General features: G+C 40.8%; 2 protein-coding genes and 1 long non-coding RNA gene across 3 annotated transcripts in view; 1 reads left to right on the top strand and 2 right to left on the bottom strand.

Moving 5' to 3' along the window:
- LOC100711262 (malate dehydrogenase, cytoplasmic) overlaps window positions 1-19,359 on the bottom strand; it is an 868,968-nt gene that overhangs the window by 808,144 nt on the left and 41,465 nt on the right. The gene's annotated exons all lie outside the window — the stretch shown is intronic.
- The window catches only part of LOC100698010 (GTP-binding protein 2), a 197,783-nt gene that overhangs the window by 174,937 nt on the left and 3,487 nt on the right, over window positions 1-19,359 (bottom strand). Inside the window, exons 2-9 of the mRNA XM_025908330.1 lie at window positions 19,127-19,153; window positions 10,918-11,102; window positions 8,408-8,519; window positions 7,987-8,184; window positions 6,924-7,098; window positions 5,583-5,802; window positions 3,845-3,980; window positions 237-295 (exon numbers count right to left, since the gene is read on the bottom strand). Coding sequence (XP_025764115.1) covers window positions 237-295; window positions 3,845-3,980; window positions 5,583-5,802; window positions 6,924-7,098; window positions 7,987-8,184; window positions 8,408-8,519; window positions 10,918-11,102; window positions 19,127-19,153 — 1,112 coding nt within the window. The remainder of the gene's footprint in view (window positions 1-236; window positions 296-3,844; window positions 3,981-5,582; window positions 5,803-6,923; window positions 7,099-7,986; window positions 8,185-8,407; window positions 8,520-10,917; window positions 11,103-19,126; window positions 19,154-19,359) is intronic.
- Window positions 16,451-17,201, top strand: LOC112847196 (uncharacterized). Its single transcript, XR_003220605.1, has 3 exons — window positions 16,451-16,498; window positions 16,867-17,001; window positions 17,139-17,201. It is a non-coding gene; the product is annotated as an uncharacterized LOC112847196 (long non-coding RNA).

The following is a 19,359-nucleotide window of genomic DNA, read 5'->3' as shown; positions in this document are numbered from 1 at the left end:
CAAAAAAAGGCAGTGTTCTTAGTGTAATGCACGGCGCTTCCCATGATTACAGAGACCTGGTCTGTGTCCAATCAAGGACCCGTAAAATGAAAAGCTGCAATATATTACCAAAGATTCTATTCTTATAAAAGTCATGTGTTATGTATGTCTCTGTGAATATTTGGGGTTTCCACAGTTTCAAGAATAAAATTTAAAATAATATTGATAACATATTAAAGCAGACAGTGCTATCTCACCTGTACAGAGTTCCTCCAACCACAGTCCCAACGTCAGGAACTGAGTAGATCTCATCAACCTTCAAACACAGAAACAATTAAATATCATTCTGCACATTCCACACTCCAGCATGCAAGTCACACACACGTCTCTACCACATTCTATTAGGAGCTGGGGCCCGTTCTTCGTACCTCGCTTACTACATCCAAGATCAAATGACACATCCAAGATCAAATCATCGCGCTAACTTTGAGCTCGCTAATCCGGTTCTCCGAACACACCTGTTGTTGACGATTAGTATAGCTGGATGAAGTAATCTGAGATCACTGGGTGGCTTAAAAGGGGCTACGCATCGATAGTAGAAACATTGATCGGCAACCCTGTGATTGGTCGGCGAAGATGTCGAAGGAGCGCGCACAGTATTTCACGGCAGCAGACCAAGAACTCTTGATTGAGGGATATCAGGAGTTTCAGAGTTTAATTAAAACGCAGGGGAACACTGCAAAGGCTGCAAAAGCAAGGAGAGAGGGCTGGCAGAAAGTTGCTGACAAATCAAACTCGTAAGTGATCCATGATATTACATTATATCATGTGATATTATATTATACCACATTATATTATATTACATCATATCCTCTTTCACATTAGAGCCACAACAGGACCCACTAGAACATGGGAAAAAGTAAAAGTGAAATATAAGAATATTCCACAGAATGGTAATATTTATCACTTATATTGCTTTTAGTCTATGACAAGAGACCCTGGAATAATCTGTTTGTTTGTTTATAACAGCAACCAAGAAAAGGGCAGAGCAAATAAAGACAGGTGGTGGTCCTGCACCCCCTCGTCACACCCCTTTTTGTACTGTGACATTTATTGACATTGTGGGTTTTTTTGTGTGTAGTTTGACATAACACTCCATCACTTTTACCTGTTCCCATGCAAGGGGTGACTGAAGCATGCACAGTAAGTCGGGAGTAAGTATATACAGTACAGTAAGTATATATATATATGTATATATAGAGAGAGAGAGAGAGAGAGAGAGAGAGAGAGTAAATAATACCCTGACGGGAGAATCGATATCGCTCTATGAGCACACCGTCGCGCTGAGCTAAAGGATCCTGTCTATCCCGCAATATACGCTAAATTCAGTAAACTCTCCTTATCAATCTTGCACCTTCCTTGCTCGCGTACAAACGGACAGGACATGGCTGCGACAGACTTCCCAAATCCACCTTCGCTTTTATAGTCGTGGTCTCTCATCTTGATTGCACGTAGTAATTTACTATTACTACTCTAAAATATGAATTACATCTGACATGATCTACTACATGTAATAGAATGATTAATAGTACATTTCCCTTTTTTTCGGAAATGACCTGTATGTATCTGTATGAAATCAATAAAAGAATCAAATGCTGCATTATCTTTAGTTACATTGATAATATTTATTTATGGTAAAACAGTGGCGAAATATCGCTCTTGCTTTCATATAACTGCAGCGGACATACCTGAGTGGCCGCGATCTAATCCTGTTTACATAAAGTAAACCTGCTCCCGAGCAGGTTTACGCTTACGGATCTGTTGCTATGACAGCAAGTCCCAGATGAGCTTCGGAGAACCGAACGATCCAAGATCACGCAAAATCGTCAACATTCAAATCCGGCTAACTTACTTAGCGAGGTACGAAGAACGGGCCCCTGGTGTGTGTGTGTGTGGTGTGTTTTTGTTTTCTTTTTCCTTTTTCGGCGCAGGGTAGGCGGGGCAGTGATTCGCAGGATCCCCAGCACACCTGTGGTGAATCAGGCTGGAGCTTTCTTGAGGAGCTGCGTGGCTGACATCTGGTGTGAGAGTATTGCCTCTTCCACAAGTAGTAACGTGCGAGTTTGATCTCTAGATTGGAATCTACGACCTGCTGGGTGTTTTAAGATTTGTTTCCTCGCTTGTTTTCCTTCCACCAGCCTGCCTCGCTCCCTGACCGCCTGTCTGTGCCTCTGAAGACAGCTTCCTCGGTCTGAACTGGGAATCACCTCGCCTACCAATTCAATTAAATTCAAATTCTTAATTTCTTATTCCCCAAAAGGGAAAATTTGTTTAGCAGCAAGGCAACAATAAGAGTAAACAAAACAATAATGTTAATAATAATAATAACAATGATAATAATAATAATAAAAAGTCACAAGACAGTTTTTTGCCATTGAGGAGATGGGTTGCACTGCCAGCAGCCCGCACATTCCACCTGCCTTAGCCTACGGTCCCGTTAAACCTCCTCCCGAGTCTGTAACTCAGTTTGTGCCGAGTATCTCCAACTCTCCTCCTAACTTTTCATCCTCGCCTTTTGTGTTCAGTCTCTAATTCAGTTCTGTTCTCCTCCTCCCATAGACCGGTTGAGTGTCCTGCCAGGTTTTCCCCGATCGGTGTTTTCTCTCTCTGTCACTGTGAATAAAACACTGTCACTGTAAATAAAACACTGTCACTGTGAAACCCCTGGTGTCTGCATGTCTGTGAAGGTTCTCAGTCACCCAGGTCATCGTAGTCAAAGGAATTTGCAAAGAATTACGACACCAACTGTCTGCCATCTATAATCCAGTTTTGAGTTCCCTTCCCAGACGCCTTAACACCCACTCACATCCTGGGCCATCTGACCTCAGGAATTCACATGACAAGGTGGGGCCAGGTTTCACAATGAGCTCACCCGAAACCCTGGCTGATTAGGTCCCACACCCGCTTTCACACCTTGGCTCATGTGATTAGAGGATCACCAGGGGGTCCTTTGTCCCTCTTTGGGGGGATACTCCCACTGGGTTTAAATCTGGGACTCTCGGCCATTTGACCTTAGAACTGAAGAAGCTTCTCGGATGAGAGGTGAAACGTCTTCAAGCAACTTAAAGAAGTCCAGACGCTTTTCTTTGCAAATTCCTTTGACCCCTGGTGTCTGCGTGTTCTGCTACCTGAGCCCACCAGAGTTACTACCTAACATATTCTTTACCCTATGCTTACACTGTGGTAAATAGATGCTGCAAGAGTGGTAGTAAGACTGCGAATGCACCTGCAGTAATATAATAATTCATCTGCTTGCTTTCCTGGGTGTTTGGCTACTAAGCTTGTTCGTTACTTCACTGCCACTTTCCCATGCTGTGAAACTCAGTACTGTCATCATTACACTAATCCAGTCATCTTCTTGACCGCCTTCTTTGAGCCAATCAGCCACTCTGCGTGGTTTAAATCTCAGTGCTCTGTCATTCCCTCTTTCAGGTTCTCATTCGTGCAACCGATCAGACCACAACCATCTAGACTGGGGGAGGTCTTATCCTAACTCATATCACCCCTCTTCTGCCATGATGGTCCATTAGAGTCTAATCGCCAAATACATTACTTTATCTGTCACAATAAATCATGTTCATATCATCCAAATGATCTCTAATTATTGAACTGATGTTGTGGGGAGAAATATCTGTTTACTCATTGGTACTGTGGGAACTCAACTTCCTTATATACACACGTATATAAGGAAATAAATATTTCAAATTTCAAAATATCTGTAAAGGAAATAATTACATTTAAGTACAGTGTTATGTCACCAGAAGTGATGGAAAAAATGAATCTGTGTGTATGTGGGTTTGTATACCTGAAACTCAGTGAGCTGCTGCATCAGCTCTTCCTGCTCTTTGCTGTTGCTCAGTGGAGGAAGAATGTTCAAAAAAACCTTCAGGAGGTCCAGACTCTTACCAGACACACTGGAAAGGGTAAAAATGGGTGTAATGCTGCAAATGTGCATCCAGCCAAACACACACACACACACACACACACACACACACACACACACACACACACACACACACACACAGTGAAGTGAAAATTAAGTACATTAAGTGTTATATTTTTCCACTGTGGACATACAGATAAGTGAATTCACAATCATGAATAGATTGTGAATCTATTCACAATCATGAATAGATTGTGAATTAACCAACGCAAAACCGTTCTTAATAGAAATACAAGTTGATAATGGGATATACACATGCTGTTTTGGGGTTTCAAAGTTAAACTCAGTATATTAGGAACTCATCAGAAAAGTGAGCTGCTGTGTTGGTGTATGTATGGTAGGGTCACCATACATATACCAGAATCAAAGCTCTTATTGAAATGGAATAAGGCTTTTCCCTTTTCTAGATTTGAAGCAGCAACAAGGAGCTCAGGTAGCAGTTAGAAGAAAGAAAAACATTACCTTCAAGAACACATGTTCATGTGACCATGGCATTGTCATTCAGGTAAATTATTTAACTGTTTTAGTTACATGTGGTAGTACTGTTGCTATGTTACAGACCGTAGATGTAGTAGTTTTGGCTTTTGCTACATAGCAGCATAGCTAGAATCAAATAAAATCTTGGTTTTGTTTAACAGCTTCTGCAATGTGATACTGCGTTCTTGACTGGGTGCTATTACAATTCAGGCATACATGTAGCTGTTACAGACTGTAGTGCTGCTGAACCATAGCTTTATGATGTGTTTTAGGCAAACCAGCATATGAAAAGTAGCAGTGAGATCCTGCTACAATGTTACATCTTGGACACATAAAAGTTTTTGTGGAAATCCCTGACCAGTTAAATGGAGAACAAAGAAACTACAAGCTCCTGCACCAGAACACAAAGTGCTATAATCAACTGAGCCACAACAAAAGACAAACGTATTTCATGTATGAATGACTTTTACTTTTAAGATTTACAATACAGTTTAGAGCAACTACTAGGTAGAACATGTAAAGTCACTATTATAATGATAATAATGTATACTTTATTGATCCCCGTGGGGAAATTCCTCTCTGCATTTAACCCATTCACTCAGTGAAGCAGTGGGCAGCCATTGGGCGCCCAGGGAGCAGTGTGTAGTAGGGACGGTACCTTGCTCAGGTGTACCTCAGGGTAGCCGTTCAGTGGAATCGAACCCCCGAAATTCCAATCATGGGGCCACCACTCTACCTACTGAGCTATCCCTGTCCCTATTACAGTGCAATATTAATATTAGTGGTCATTAGTTTCTTTTCCTCCATATTATCTGTTGGTGTCTGTCTTTGCTTTGGATGTGCATGAACAACAACATTGTGGTGATTACCCAAAATGCAATGCGATTCTTGAATTCGACTTTAAACAAGTTTTCCGAAAATGTTATTTTCCAGTACAGAACAGCTATTCTGTGCTTTGTGTATCGTAGCAGTATTTTCATGACCTTCACTTATCATTTCTGCGGCACTATATACTGCTTTATCTATTTATTAGTTTATTTTTTTATACTGCTGTATACACTGTACAATTAGGCTATTGTCCACCATGCACAGTGGCTGATAAGTATTGAGTATTTTTACTCACCATGTGGACTGGGTGAACTGCTGTGCCGCAGTCACAGCATCGTCAGGGTTCAACACCACCATGGGCACCTTGTTGCAGCCTGGCTGCTTCAGAACTCGCTCTAGTTGTCTGACTGTTCGCTCCACAGTGCCTCGGGAACACAGGTCCACTTTACTGACTACAATGAAGATAGGAACTTTCAGCGCCATGGCCAAGCCCAGGTGTTCCCTAGTTGTACCAGCTGGATGGAGGAAAAAATAAAATACTCAATTACCCAGAACACTTGTCTTGTGATGTTTCGCCTCTTATGTGCATAAGAAATCTAAACATAACAAGGCAGTTGGATCCAAGTGAGAACAATTCTATTTAATTTTTAAATATTCAAATTATTTGTGTCTAGAAAGTCATCAGAGGCCTCGACTCTATACTATAAAGCGAGTTCAAGGGTATCTTTCAGTTATCTGGATTCACTTACCCTAACACTGATAAACAGGATTAGCAGTGGAGGGGAAAAAATAACTGTATAGTGGATTATTGTTGAAATCACTCTGTGCCTTAAATGAGTCAGTAAGACTAGAAAAGAGGTGCTTTATTAATAAAGCGTAGCCTATCTGACACATGAAGAAAAGCTTGTAAAAATGTTAACAGACTTGTCAGTGCCTCTATCATTAAGACACGGGAGATTCTGATGAGGTGTAAATGAGTATTCTGTTTGACAGTTTTAGTTTTTATTCTTTCAGCTGCAGCCCAGATGGTCGCATAATGGTCTTAGAGCAAGTAAAGAATAATTCTAAAAACAGAATTCAAGGCCCTTTTTCCATTAGTACCTAGTCAGATCAAATCGGCACGGTTCGCCAATTTTTTTAGGGTTTTCCATTACTTCCTGTTACCAGGTACTTTTTAGTACCTACTCGCCCGGGGTTCCAAGTGATCCGAGCAGGTAGCATACAAATGTGTTTGGACAGACAATACATCTCCTTTGTTTTTTGTATCTTTTATACCACGTCATGACACCTCTTTTATCTAACTAAGTCCTAGATAATGTCTTTATTAAATGAAATCCTACACAATCAAAGAGAAACCTGCTCTGTTCATAACTTATCAGTTTGGGTTAAGGCGCTGGAAGAGTGAAACAACCCTACCACAAACAGGTCCAACTAGAAACAATATTCCTACAAAATTTACACATAAAATTTTTATCTTTTGGACATAGCGATGCAGTTGTTAAGTCTCTAAAAAAAGGTTCTTGGTATTCCTGGGCCATTTTTTCTGGAGTTTGTATGTTCTCAATTGACTGGATGGGTAAATCGGTGGCTCTAAATTGTTTTAGATTAAAAAAAAAAAAAAACACAGACTACTTACCAATACCAGTGTTAGCGCTCACCACCAGCATGGCAAAGTCAGGGCAATAGCTTGTGAGGCCGAAGATGGTGGTCTTTAGATATTTGTGGTGTCCCGCAAGGTCGATGAAGGTGATCATCTTGGAAGAACTTTCGCAGATCTCCTCAGCTGTCCTGGACTCACTGTAGTTCACAACCTTTTACAGGTAACATACAAGACAGGCTGCACCAAAGGACAGAATTGAAATAAAACACGTCTTTTGTTTTGTTTTTACAGTCTGATTGTTTATTGTCAGGGATTGTTTACAAATATAAATATGCTAATACCCTGAGTTGTGGTGTGCAGCAATGGCAACAACAACCACAAAAGGTTTTTTCTCTACCTGACTGATTTTTAAGAGTCAGGTAGAGAATCAATTAGGCAGCACATTAAAAATATACATGCCAAATTTCTAATGCTGTAGTTCTTCACTGTGTCTGACATACTGCATTTATCACTATGATGAGAGGCCAATCTAGAAAGCAGAAATATGACCCATGAAATAAATTAGTCAATATCTGATATATAGTTGTAATAAAAGGTTTCCATACACTTGTCATGGGCATGATAAGATATTTGGGGCTTCTAAAGGTGAAATTGTTATACACCATAAATCTTTATTATTATTATTACTATTTTCAGGATTTCATTACAGATTGTGAAGGCAAAATATATTTTAGAACCTACTAATAAACAAAAGATAATAGAATACAGTCCTTAACACATTTAAATAATTTAGCAATGGTAAAAGAAGAGCATTATGCAAAATTTCAAACTGAACTTTAAATAGTTACAAAGCTGTTCCAAAAATGTGACGAGAAATTAATATCAAGTTAAAAGACACTAGAACCATCTACACCACTTGTTAAAAGATTTAAATTTGTTGTTTTTAAAGTCATTAAAGATGTATACTGTACAATCATTCCACCCTGGAAAAAGCACAGTTCAAAGAAATCACTAATAGCCCCAAGTTAGCAAGAATACGTGTCCATAGTGAATGTAAACTTCTGATTATTGCTAATATCCTAAGTGGCAAAGGGATTACCTCTCCTTTGCTGTTGAAGCCCAAGATCTCAAAGCTGATACTGGAGGTGCGTCCAGTCTGGATCTCGTGCAAATGTCTGAAAAGGTTGAGCCGTGCACGGCCTCGTCCATTGTCCAACTCGCCTTGTGTCAGGACACCCAGCAAGGTTGACTTCCCAGAGTCCACATTGCCTAGCACTGCCACCCGCAGATCCAGGAACTGTTGCAGACCAAAACAGCAAGACAGAAAATGGGATCATATTTTCATAACCATTAAACAGCACTGTTTAAAAACAGATCCCCTGGTGCTCTTTATAGTTAAGGTCTAAATGGGCAATGCTGTGATCCTTTTTAGAGTATTGGTGTATTTTGACACCACTGTTGTTTTGTCAGATTCAACTGGACTCTTTTTCCTCTACCATGTGTAACAGACAGACTCTTACCTGCTGATCATCAGGAACTTTTCGAACAAGGACTTCTGCAATTTTGCGCGTGTTTCTGTCTGAGTCGTAGTCAACCTCCCTCTCTCGGAGGAGAGTGATGTCAGCCCCGACTCTGAAATGAAAGAAAAAGACTTAAGTTTTATCATTCAATTTTCATTTAGTTTACACTGATCCCAATCAATTTATTGAGCAAAGCAGTAATAATTTTTCTTAGATGGCTTCTCCCAGTTTCAATTTATTTCAAACAGTGACTGGAAACCTGCCTAATGATTGTAGATTTATCTACCTAAGAAAATGTACTTAGGCATTCTGTGTCATGTGTGGAAAGTTAACTACAAAAATTAAAAGTGCTTTACATTTCTATCAAAAAATAATTAAATAAATAAACAAACATTAGAACATTCAAGATTAGCAAGACTGCTAATGGTGAGTACAGCATAGAGTTGGGTTATTAGTACTTTAAGTAGGATTGCGATGGGATAAGTCGCATTACAGATTTAATAATCAATACTGATATACTGAACCTTCTCTAATGCCAGAGCTTAGTGTGTGTTAGAAAGTGCTGAGTTTTGGACAATGCCTGTCCAGGGGGTTGCTGGACATTCTGAACAGGGCAGTAGTTGCACCTGGCTGCAGTAATCCAGCCAGGTGGTGACAGAGCCTTCATGGATGAAGTTATCTGAGTCAGTGAGTGATGGCCAAAGTTGAGAGAGATTGTGGCAGATTGGATATGAGCCTGGACTTAAAGTGCAGAGTCCAAAACAACACCCAGGTTGTGAACTTCTGGAGAAGGTGAGATGAGGTGTCTGTCTGCGACAATGAGTGGAACACCAGTTTTCCACAGTAGGGCTTTGGGGGCCAGAACCAAGAGATCAGTTTTATTACTATTGATGCTTAACCCTAGAACACTATCGCCGGGTGATTTATACCCGAGCAAATACATTTACATGATTTCTCTCTCCTGCAGCTGTTTGCGTGTCAAGGAGCCTGTGCCTTCACCAGGGAAGTCTCAAATTTCCCAGGAATGGGTGGACCAAAGACCAGCTTTCCAGAGTCATTATTTTGTTTTAGGAGGTTTTTTTTTCATTTTGTTAGACATGGCACAGTTGAAAGTAAAAGACGACCACTCTAATTTGTCATGTGTTGTCATATTTTGATATATTTGATTACTTTTTATTGGTTATATTATATCGGGTAAAAATCACCCGGCATTAGTGATTGTGTTACTATTTATAGCGATAGTGTTCTAGGGTTAAGTAGGTTAGATGACATCCATGTTCTGAAGCAATGCAGACATTTGACAAGCAATTGCGGGGGTAACTGGGTGGAGGGTTTGGTGCCAAGATAACATTGTGTGTCATCATCATAGGAACAAAGGCAGAGACCATGGCAGCACATGATCTGACCAAGAGAGAGCATATAGATGGTGAAGTGAAGGGGTCCAAGCACAGAACCTATTATTGTACAATCTACTGTGCAATATAAAGCGCCTTTCAGGCGACTGTTGTTGTGATTTGGCGCTATATAAATAAGATTGAATTGAATTGAATTGAACTGAATTGAATTGAGACACAACGTGGTTAACCAGGGCAGACGTGGAGTGGGAGCCTTCTGCAGTGACAAACTGTGTTGGGTTGGAGAGGTAGGACTGAAAGCAGGAGATTACAGTACCAGTGAGGACAAGATATCTGGATACATGTGAAAGCTGGATGGTGTAAGAAAAAGTGCCAAAGGCTGCAGAAAGATCTGGGAACTTGAGGATACTGATGTGGCCAAAATCAACTGTCATGATGTCATTAGCTCTTTTGATAAGAGTCGTCTCAGTCCTGTGGTGTGTTCTGAAGCCAGACTGTAAGGATTCATGGAGCTCATGGTTTGACATATATTGATGGAGTTGGGTGGCTCCTTCCAAACTTTCATGTCATGTCAAGTCATGTCACCAGATGAAGCACTGTTGCTGATAAATAAATTTGTTAATCTAGTCCTGATGTTTTTGTTAACACTATAAGAATGAGATCAAGGATACAAGCAGTGGAAATGAACTTTCTCCAAAGGGTGGATAAGGAGTTCAGTTATTCAGGAGGGGCTCAGATAGGCTGGTATTACTTCACATTGAAAGGTGCCAGCTGAGACTGTCGCCTCCTGGATAAAGTGTTCAGGCTAGGCATGTCCAGCGTAGACCCAGGACCTACTGGAGAGATTACATCCAACAGATGGCCTGGGAATGGCTCGATGTTTCCCCAGAAAATCAGGATCAGTAATCTACATGTTACACTGATCCATATTATGAATGAAGCTTGCTAACCAAGCTTGCTAAGCTTAGCAGATACTTAGCATGCCACCCTGTCCTCCAAACATAGTAATTTCTGGCTGCAAAAGAACCAGCATGACAGTCAAAACACTAACATTGTGGAGCCCAAAACTAATGAGTGACACCAGAGTGAAGACACTTATATATATTCTTTGGTGATGTCTTAATGTCAGCAAATAAATTGTACAAGATGACCTACTTCTCTGCCATCTTCTTTAAAGTGTTGAGTGAGGCCTTCATATCAGCCTCAGTCAGGCCGACTAGCAGACCATTGTCTTCTACTCCTATCTGGTAGACAGCTTCGCCACGGCCCTCCTGCAGTCGCCACTTCAGCTGTGTGGCCAGATGCTCAAAGCGGTACTGCGTGGGGTTGACCAGCTTCAACTACAGTATAGAAAATACATAATGATACAGGTGGTAAATGGCCACAGTTTAACCAGAGCACTGCTTGCATAGGAGTTCTGAGGTAAAATCAAAAAAGACAGCTACGCTAAATCCAAGATTTTCAAAACTGAAGCATTTAATTCTGATTCTGATTCAGAAAGTCCTGATTAGATTCAATTTAATTTTATTCTGTCAGAAATATTATACTTATGGTCATTTATCTTGGATATGTACTGTCGAAAGCACCCCCGAAACCTTTTAAATTACAAGTATTTAATTCCAAACTATTTGACACTTTCTCTGCAATAGAGAAATAGTGTAAACTATCTAGGTATAAAAATAAAGGTAACACTTCTGAGACTTCATCAGGGATGCAAGCATCACAGCAGATGCCATTGTGTCAAAGTAACTGAAGATAAAACACAGAAAAATATGAAGGAGATTTTCCTGGCCTTGTCTTTTTATAGCAGATACCCCCCCCCCGAAGAAGACCATGAATCAACATATAAACATTACTTGTACAAACATTGATACTACTGAAAGTCAAGACCTACATAAGGATTGTTGTTAATGTCTCTGACCAAACAATCAGAAACAGACTATGTAAGGGTGGCCTGAGAGCCTGATGTCCTCTAGTACAATCGTTCTCAAACTGTGGTACGTGCACCACTGGTAGTACAGGAGCTCCCTCTAGTGGTATGTGGGAAGTCTCTCCCCAAAATTTTTAAGATTAAATAATATACCATGTTCTGACTGAGGGATTTCTGAAAAATTAAAACGTATAGCTGTGCTATCACTTCAGACATAAATGAAGGCAGAAAACTAAACAGCAGTGATGTTTGTAGGGTACTGAAGCTGGGCTAGTGTGTATATAATGATGTGCTACGTGATGGTTAGCATAATATAAACACGGTGAAGCTGGAGGATGAACGCTAATTTTTTTCCATTCAATAAAAGTTAATGTGAGGGTTCCCAATGGTTAGGGACAAATGCAACTGCATGGCAGGATGCTGTAAACGAACCAAACTTTAGTCAGGAGAACAATTGAGATAATCCATCCACAATATGAGGTTAGTTTTTACTGCTGCATGGGCTGGGCTGTAGTTACTTCGTAAAGTTTTAAAAACTGAGCTTTAAAACGAACAGTGGTAATAAAAACAGAGAAAGGCCGACAGTGATCACAGCCTTTTTTTAGGGGCTTGTTCATATTAAAGAGAACAAGATACAAAGCAATAAAACATGTTAAAAACACAACAGCCTTAATAAACGCAGACCAGTTTGGACCCGGAAGTAGGGTTCATACAAGGGTTGGGCGATTGGACGAATATATCTACTATCGACGATAGCCTGAGCCCATCAGCGATCATTTTTACAAGAGCGATTTATTTGTTTGTTTGCCCATGAGTAAGTTTGCTAATAATGATGGAGCTAATAGAAGCAGTCAACAGAAAAAAATAAATAATAGCACTGTTTTAACAGCACCCTCTTTCATCTGTGAGAAAATGCACCCTCCTCAGAGTGTGCCCAAATGCTTGTTGATGGAACTGCAGAAGCTGGTGATAGCCTAGCATACTCAGCCAGATGGTGGACACGTACATTCTCATGCAAGTTAGCCGTTTGAGTACTTTGCGCGCATTATACGTCTGCACAAGTGGCACACCGCTTTGGTTACATCCTTAGGTTTACCTCTTTCATCCAGTTAAAAACCAAAGAAATCCCAAATTGGCGACTTTATTTTTTTTTTTTTTTAGTGCTGTCAGCTTTAATGTGCCGTCATCATGACTAACGCGATTAACAATTAACCCATCTGGAGCGCAGACTGAGTCAAAATCCCTGAAATGTCTCTGTCAACACATTTCAGGCAGTTTGTTCAAAGGTTTTTCATTATGCTCTCTAGATGGGTTGAGCATGTTAAAAATTTTAATCACGTTAATCGTGACAGCCCTAATTTTTTGGGGGAAATTAGTTTGTCCATGTTTGGACTTCTGTGTTGTAAACGCGCAAGTCAGTGGCTGTGTCCCAATTCAGGGTATGCACGCTTGAAGTACGCATTTCAAGTGCGATTACGTCACCGCCACGCGACGACGGCTGTCCCAATTCAAAGTGTACTTCAAATGCATACTCCAAATGCGCTGTCGATTTCCCCAAATATCAAGCGTGGTCCGGTGCACGCTTCGTGGCCCCATATATCCCACAATCCATAGCGCGGCGGTGGGTGTGGATAATTTTGCCGCAAAATACGGCAGAAGGGAGCGGCCGAAGAGTGAACTGTCAAAAGTAAGTACTGAATATTGGGCGTTTATCAATATGCGTACTTGTGCGTACTTGCGTTCTCGTGTACTCGTGATACGTCATCAGTCGGAGACCAAGTACTGTTCCAATTCGAAGTACGCATCAAGCCGAGAACGCGAAAAAGTCCCGGATGTGTTCTCGATCCGCCCGTTTTATCGAGCATGCATCGGTGTGGACTTGGGACAGCTATATATCCCAGAATGCATTTCGTCCAAAACTCAACAGCGGACTCCCGGCACATTGTTTTCAACCCCCCGCCCCCCCCCCAGCTCGCGGACTTCTCACTACTCAGGTTAAAGAAACCCCAGCAGCTGTCTATAGTATTGAGTGTCCACTAGAATAGAAATAAAAGCGTTCTAACATCTCACCTGCTTGTTTTTATTAAGGTATGTACACGTATGTACATGTACACTATTTTTATTAATAGAGGTTTCACTACTGAGGTTAAAAATGATATATAAGTCACTTAGATCACTTCTAAATGTTAATGTTTGGTTTATTTCAGTGTTTTATTTGTTCCTGAGTAAACCGGTTTGGCTGTGATTACAGTTAAGCTTCATAACATGTTACTCACAGTTAAATTAAGAGGGGACGGCAGTAAAAACTCCGGACCTGTGACATCATCACGTACGCAGGTGTTCCAATTGTACAAATCGCGAGTCCGTGCTCGCGTTCTCGGCGGGTACGTACTCCCGTGCGTTCTCGGCGAGTACGTACTCACCGAGAACGCAAGTACGTACTCGCGTACTTGGGCATTGATAAACGGCCATTATGTCACTTATTTATGTGCGAATGTTTAAGAACATTAAAACATTACTGTTGGCCACATGTCGGCAAAGTTATGTGACATTAGTGATGTTTGTACTTTCAGCGGTAACTTGGTTTTAAAGCCTCTACTTCTAAATATATATATAGTTGACTTTAATCTTACAGAGAATGTGATGATTTTATGCATAATTAAAGTCAGTCATATATCCACAAACACAACAAGCTGAAAGTCAGTGATGCTGCTCGGTTTGCAGTCCTGAATATCACGGCACAAGCAGGATTTACTGCACTGTTAATGTTCGCTATGTTATATTGCTGCCTCTGTTCGGTGGTGTCGAGCCAAACGGACTTTAACGTGTGTTTGAACGAGCTGACGGTTCACTCGTTAAGCTGAAAGAAAGATGCTTTAATCACAGGAGTCACACATGTGTCCACTGTACCATCTGGAACTCTTCTTGTTTAGCACTCGTAATAACACAAACACTAAATCCTCCTTCTCTTGTGCTGTTTTGTAGCAGTGTATACACCTGAGACTGTCACCTGTCTGTCTGTCCTGCACTCTCTCTCTGTTTCTTTCTCTCTGATTGTGGAATAAAAGTATGAACATGTATTTATAAGTTGCACTTGTGTTTGAATCCTGCAGCTTATCACACATTTGATTTCCATGTGTGACAACTGCAAGTGTCCAGAGTGAGGACAGACTGAGGGACCCACTGCTGCACATCATCTGTGAGGCTTTGCACCCCTGATGATCCACCAGGACAAACTCAGCAGTGTGTGAGGAAGAGGAGGAGGAAGAGCCAGCAGCAGCGGACAGATGGAGAGAATAGACAGACTGTTCCCTGTTTGTGAAGGACTGCTAGGAAAGTTTAAAATAACTGTCTGTCCTGAATCAGTCTCATTAGGTAATGTTCAAATAATGTTATCATCCCAGTGTTTTCAGTGTGGGAGAAAGTACTCAGGGCCTTCAAGTTACACACTATGAAAGGCAGCAACAAGTTTAATATTCAGAAACCTAAAGTATGTATCAGCAGCAGAATGGAGCTAAAAATAAATGTTTGTTTCAGTTCTATGAAGCTTTGAGTATTTTGGATTAGTAGCACTGCTGTGTTTGTTGCATCATATTGCTGTAATTGTTTATATGCTTTATATATTCTGAGGTAAGTTGATCTATAGTGTTACATCATATTCTATAAGGATGTTATATGTTTGTATACTTTCTGCCCAGTTTGACCCATTTAGCAGAAGTCAGCCTGTTTAAGGCTCTGATATCTATTCTGTGTGACTTAAAGCAGTTATGACATGGTCTGATTTTCTCACCCAATAAAGGAATATTTCATATATCAGTCTACTCTTCATTCTATCAGAAACAGTTATCACAGCTCATACATTTTCTTTTTACACATATATATAAGCATTGAACCAAATTTAGTAATGCCAACATATTAAAAGAACAATGTTCGTCTCTTATATATAATACATCTGTATATACACTGTCAGAGATACTTGTCTTTGAGTGAAGATTTAAGGTGATAGGAAATATAAATAACTGCTACTTGCATCTTTGACCCAGAGTTCAAGCTCATATATATAATCTGACAATACATATAATATTGTCCATATTATATTAACATTACCACAGTGAGATGACTTTAGTCTCATGAACAACATTAGCTAATTATTATTTACTAACTAATCTTGAAATGACTGTTCAGTACAGAAATGAAGCCCAACTATCATGTTTTACAGTCCTGTGGTCTCAACTAATCAAAGTGATGTCATGACAAAATGAATGACCAACAAAACATTTTTTCTCCTTCATTTCTGTCACACAAAGCTGTATGAAACATTTCTCGCGGTTAGTATCATGGTTGCTAGGCAACCTGAACAGCGCGACGAAGGCTAGACCGTCCCATTTCACAAGCCTCTCACTTCCGCACTTCCCGTACTTGTAGTACGCACCGTACGTAGTACGCGTAGTGTGCGTACTTCAAGCGTGCATACCCTGAATAGGGCTTTGGAGCGTGATGTCACTGGAGGTGGGCCACGCCCCTTTCCGCCATGACAGTAGGCTAGACACAGGATACAGCTTCAGCTATGGTTCGTACGTGTTGTGTTATCAGTTGCAACGTTTGATCACACGATCGTGAAGGCAAGAAGCGGGATAATGGGCTCTCTTTTCATCGTTTTTCAACCTGGAGGCAACGTGAGGGATCCCATGTATCCGATATTACTAAACAAAGACGTCAGGCTTGCATTGCAGCGGTGAGACGAGCGGATCGAGTTCTGTGCAATCCCCAGCTTTTTGTTGGTTTGGTCTCTGCATCTTCTTTCCGGTGAGTTCTAAATTAATTCATATCACTATTAAAATGCTTTTAGTGTTATTTTCAATGTGCTGAGGTCATAGATAATGAGATAAAACATGCTAATGTGTGATGCTGCAGAACCACGTCATGTCATCATGTCGACTGAGTAGCTTATGATTTAGCATTATTGCAGGCAAACCAGCGTATGAAATGGATGTAACAAATCCAGACTGGGCACCAACACTGCTCATGGGCCTCTAAAAACATACTAAATTGCTCTCATTGTACACTAATCCGCACATAACTTCCAGATGAATCACACACCTGTCATGTGCACTAATTTTATCTTACCGCCTTTGTCCTATCCCGATCTTTGCATACCTTGTCTGTGGAGTCAGCGCATACACAGCAAACCAGTTTAAGAATTATAAATCCCTGGAGGCCCACATCCAATTCACGAACAGCTGGGTGCAAGATTTGTCCATCTTTATGCCTCCACGCTGCGACAACTGTACGTTGTCGTTAAGACAAAGGTAAGTCGGTTTGAACATGATAACTTTCTAAACAACTTCCTTGTTACAGTTTTTGATTTGCACGTACAGCCAACCCATCTATATTAGCCTTGGTTCATTACAGACCTTTTATTAAAAGTGGTTTTTGTGTGTTTCAGGTACTGCACTCACAACGACTGAATGAAACTGCACTGTGACCTCGTTGTGTGGACACAGAGAGACCTTCTGTCATACGCATCTTCCCTGATGTGGATTTCTGGGAACCACGTTTAAAGCAAGCACAAGACTTCTTTCTTAAAGTGTGTCTTCCTGAACTTGTTGGGAAATACTTCACCAAACAACGTGCTGCTCTAAATAGCCTGTAATGTTTCATTTTGTGGTTCAAGATTGATGCCAGCTGTGTGTTGCCATGTAAATAGTTTGCATTTCATTTCTATGTACTTGCTAAGTACATGTGATAAGATCAAGAATAAAAAAAAACAAACATGTATACTATTCTTTTCTGTTTTATTGAAACTACTTCACACAAAGTACAATTATTTACAATGAACTACACATGCAACACAACAGCTTTATGAATACTCAACAAGAGCAAGTTTCATTTGGCGCTGGTTTGACAACCACACTGGGGCACATATTCACCAAAACACAGCAAACCTTAACAATCTTATCAAGCAGTGTTGTGTTTATTTCTGCTCTGCCCTGTTCATTGCACACACAATGCTTCGTCTGCCCTTTAGCTTCTGTGATGCTGTCTGTCCGATCACCACTGTCCACATTTACAGGTGGTACCTCAACCTCCACTTGTCCAACACAACTGCTGTCCACAGCTATGACATTGTAATATTGTTGTTGTTCTTCTGTCAGATCTTCATCGATTACTTCTGCACGGGGCACACCTTCAGACTCTGCAGCTGCATAAAAGCCTGTAAGATAAAATTAGTGCACATGACAGGTGTGTGATTCATCTGGAAGTTATGTGCGGATTAGTGTACAATGAGAGCAATTTAGTATGTTTTTAGAGGCCCATGAGCAGTGTTGGTGCCCAGTCTGGATTTGTTACATCCATTTCATATGCTGGTTTGCCTGCAATAATGCTAAATCATAAGCTACTCAGTCGACATGATGACATGACGTGGTTCTGCAGCATCACATATTAGCATGTTTTATCTCACTATCTATGACCTCAGCACATTGAAAATAACACTAAAAGCATTTTAATAGTGATATGAATTAATTTAGAACTCACCGGAAAGAAGATGCGGAGACCAAACCAACAAAAAGCTGAGGATTGCACAGAACTCGATCCGCTCATCTCACCGCTGCAATGCAAGCCTGACGTCTTTGTTTAGTAATATCGGATACATGGGATCCCTCACGTTGCCTCCAGGTTGAAAAACGATGAAAAGAGAGCCCATTATCCAGCTTCTTGCCTTCACGATCGTGTGATCAAACGTTGCAACTGATAACACAACACGTACGAACCATAGCTGAAGCTGTATCCTGTGTCTAGCCTACTGTCATGGCGGAAAGGGGGCGTGGCCCACCTCCAGTGACATCAACTCCAAAGCCCTATTGGGACACAGCCAGAGTGTGCATGACTACATTGCTCCGCCCATCAAAAAGTCTGCGCATGCGCGGATATATCGCCCATTGTCGATTATTGGACTGATGAGGTGGTACTCATTGTGAAAAGTTTAAGAACCACTGCTCTAGTGGGCCCTGCCCAGCACAGTGGATTCCAACTGGCATTTGCCATAGAAAATCCCATAGAATACCAGAATTAGCAGATTCACCACTGGCACACTGTAGTTTTCACAGATGAGAGCAGAGTTACCCTGAGTACATGTGACACAGTCTAATTCAGCACAGCTATCCAGCCCATAAACAGATGACAGAGAAAAAAATCTGATGTTTTTAAGTGGGCAGTAATAAATTTTAGGAACTGTAAGGAGCTTAGGAAGAAGTATGCCTTTATGCCATTAGGTTAAAATCAGACAAAATTCGGGTTACTGCTGGTTCACCTCGTCGCCCAGCAGGTGATGGCAAGACCTTTTATGGGTGAGGGTTAAAAAAGTTTAACAGCTTACAAATGAAAAGAAGTTCATCACATCATAATTTGGAAAAGAAACGGAAGGTTAGTTACCTTATATTCAATGTTCCCTTCTTCAGCCTGGAAATGGAGAGAAATGTAGGGATGAGGTTAGTTAACGCATTAATGATATGAACAAAACTGTTCTAACTATAACATAGACCATGTAGTGAAAGGTATGTTGCCACCATGCAACAGTTTTTCAATTTTCAAATCCAGAAGAAAGGGGTTTCCCCAGAATGTTGGTAACAGAGACACTCAGCCGTCATTCATCACTGCCAGGATGA

The sequence above is a fragment of the Oreochromis niloticus genome, linkage group LG6 (assembly GCF_001858045.2).
Source record: "Oreochromis niloticus isolate F11D_XX linkage group LG6, O_niloticus_UMD_NMBU, whole genome shotgun sequence".
Lineage (NCBI taxonomy): Eukaryota > Metazoa > Chordata > Actinopteri > Cichliformes > Cichlidae > Oreochromis > Oreochromis niloticus.
Note: the sequence above shows the minus strand (reverse complement) of the source record. Positions and strands in the feature narration are given on the sequence as shown.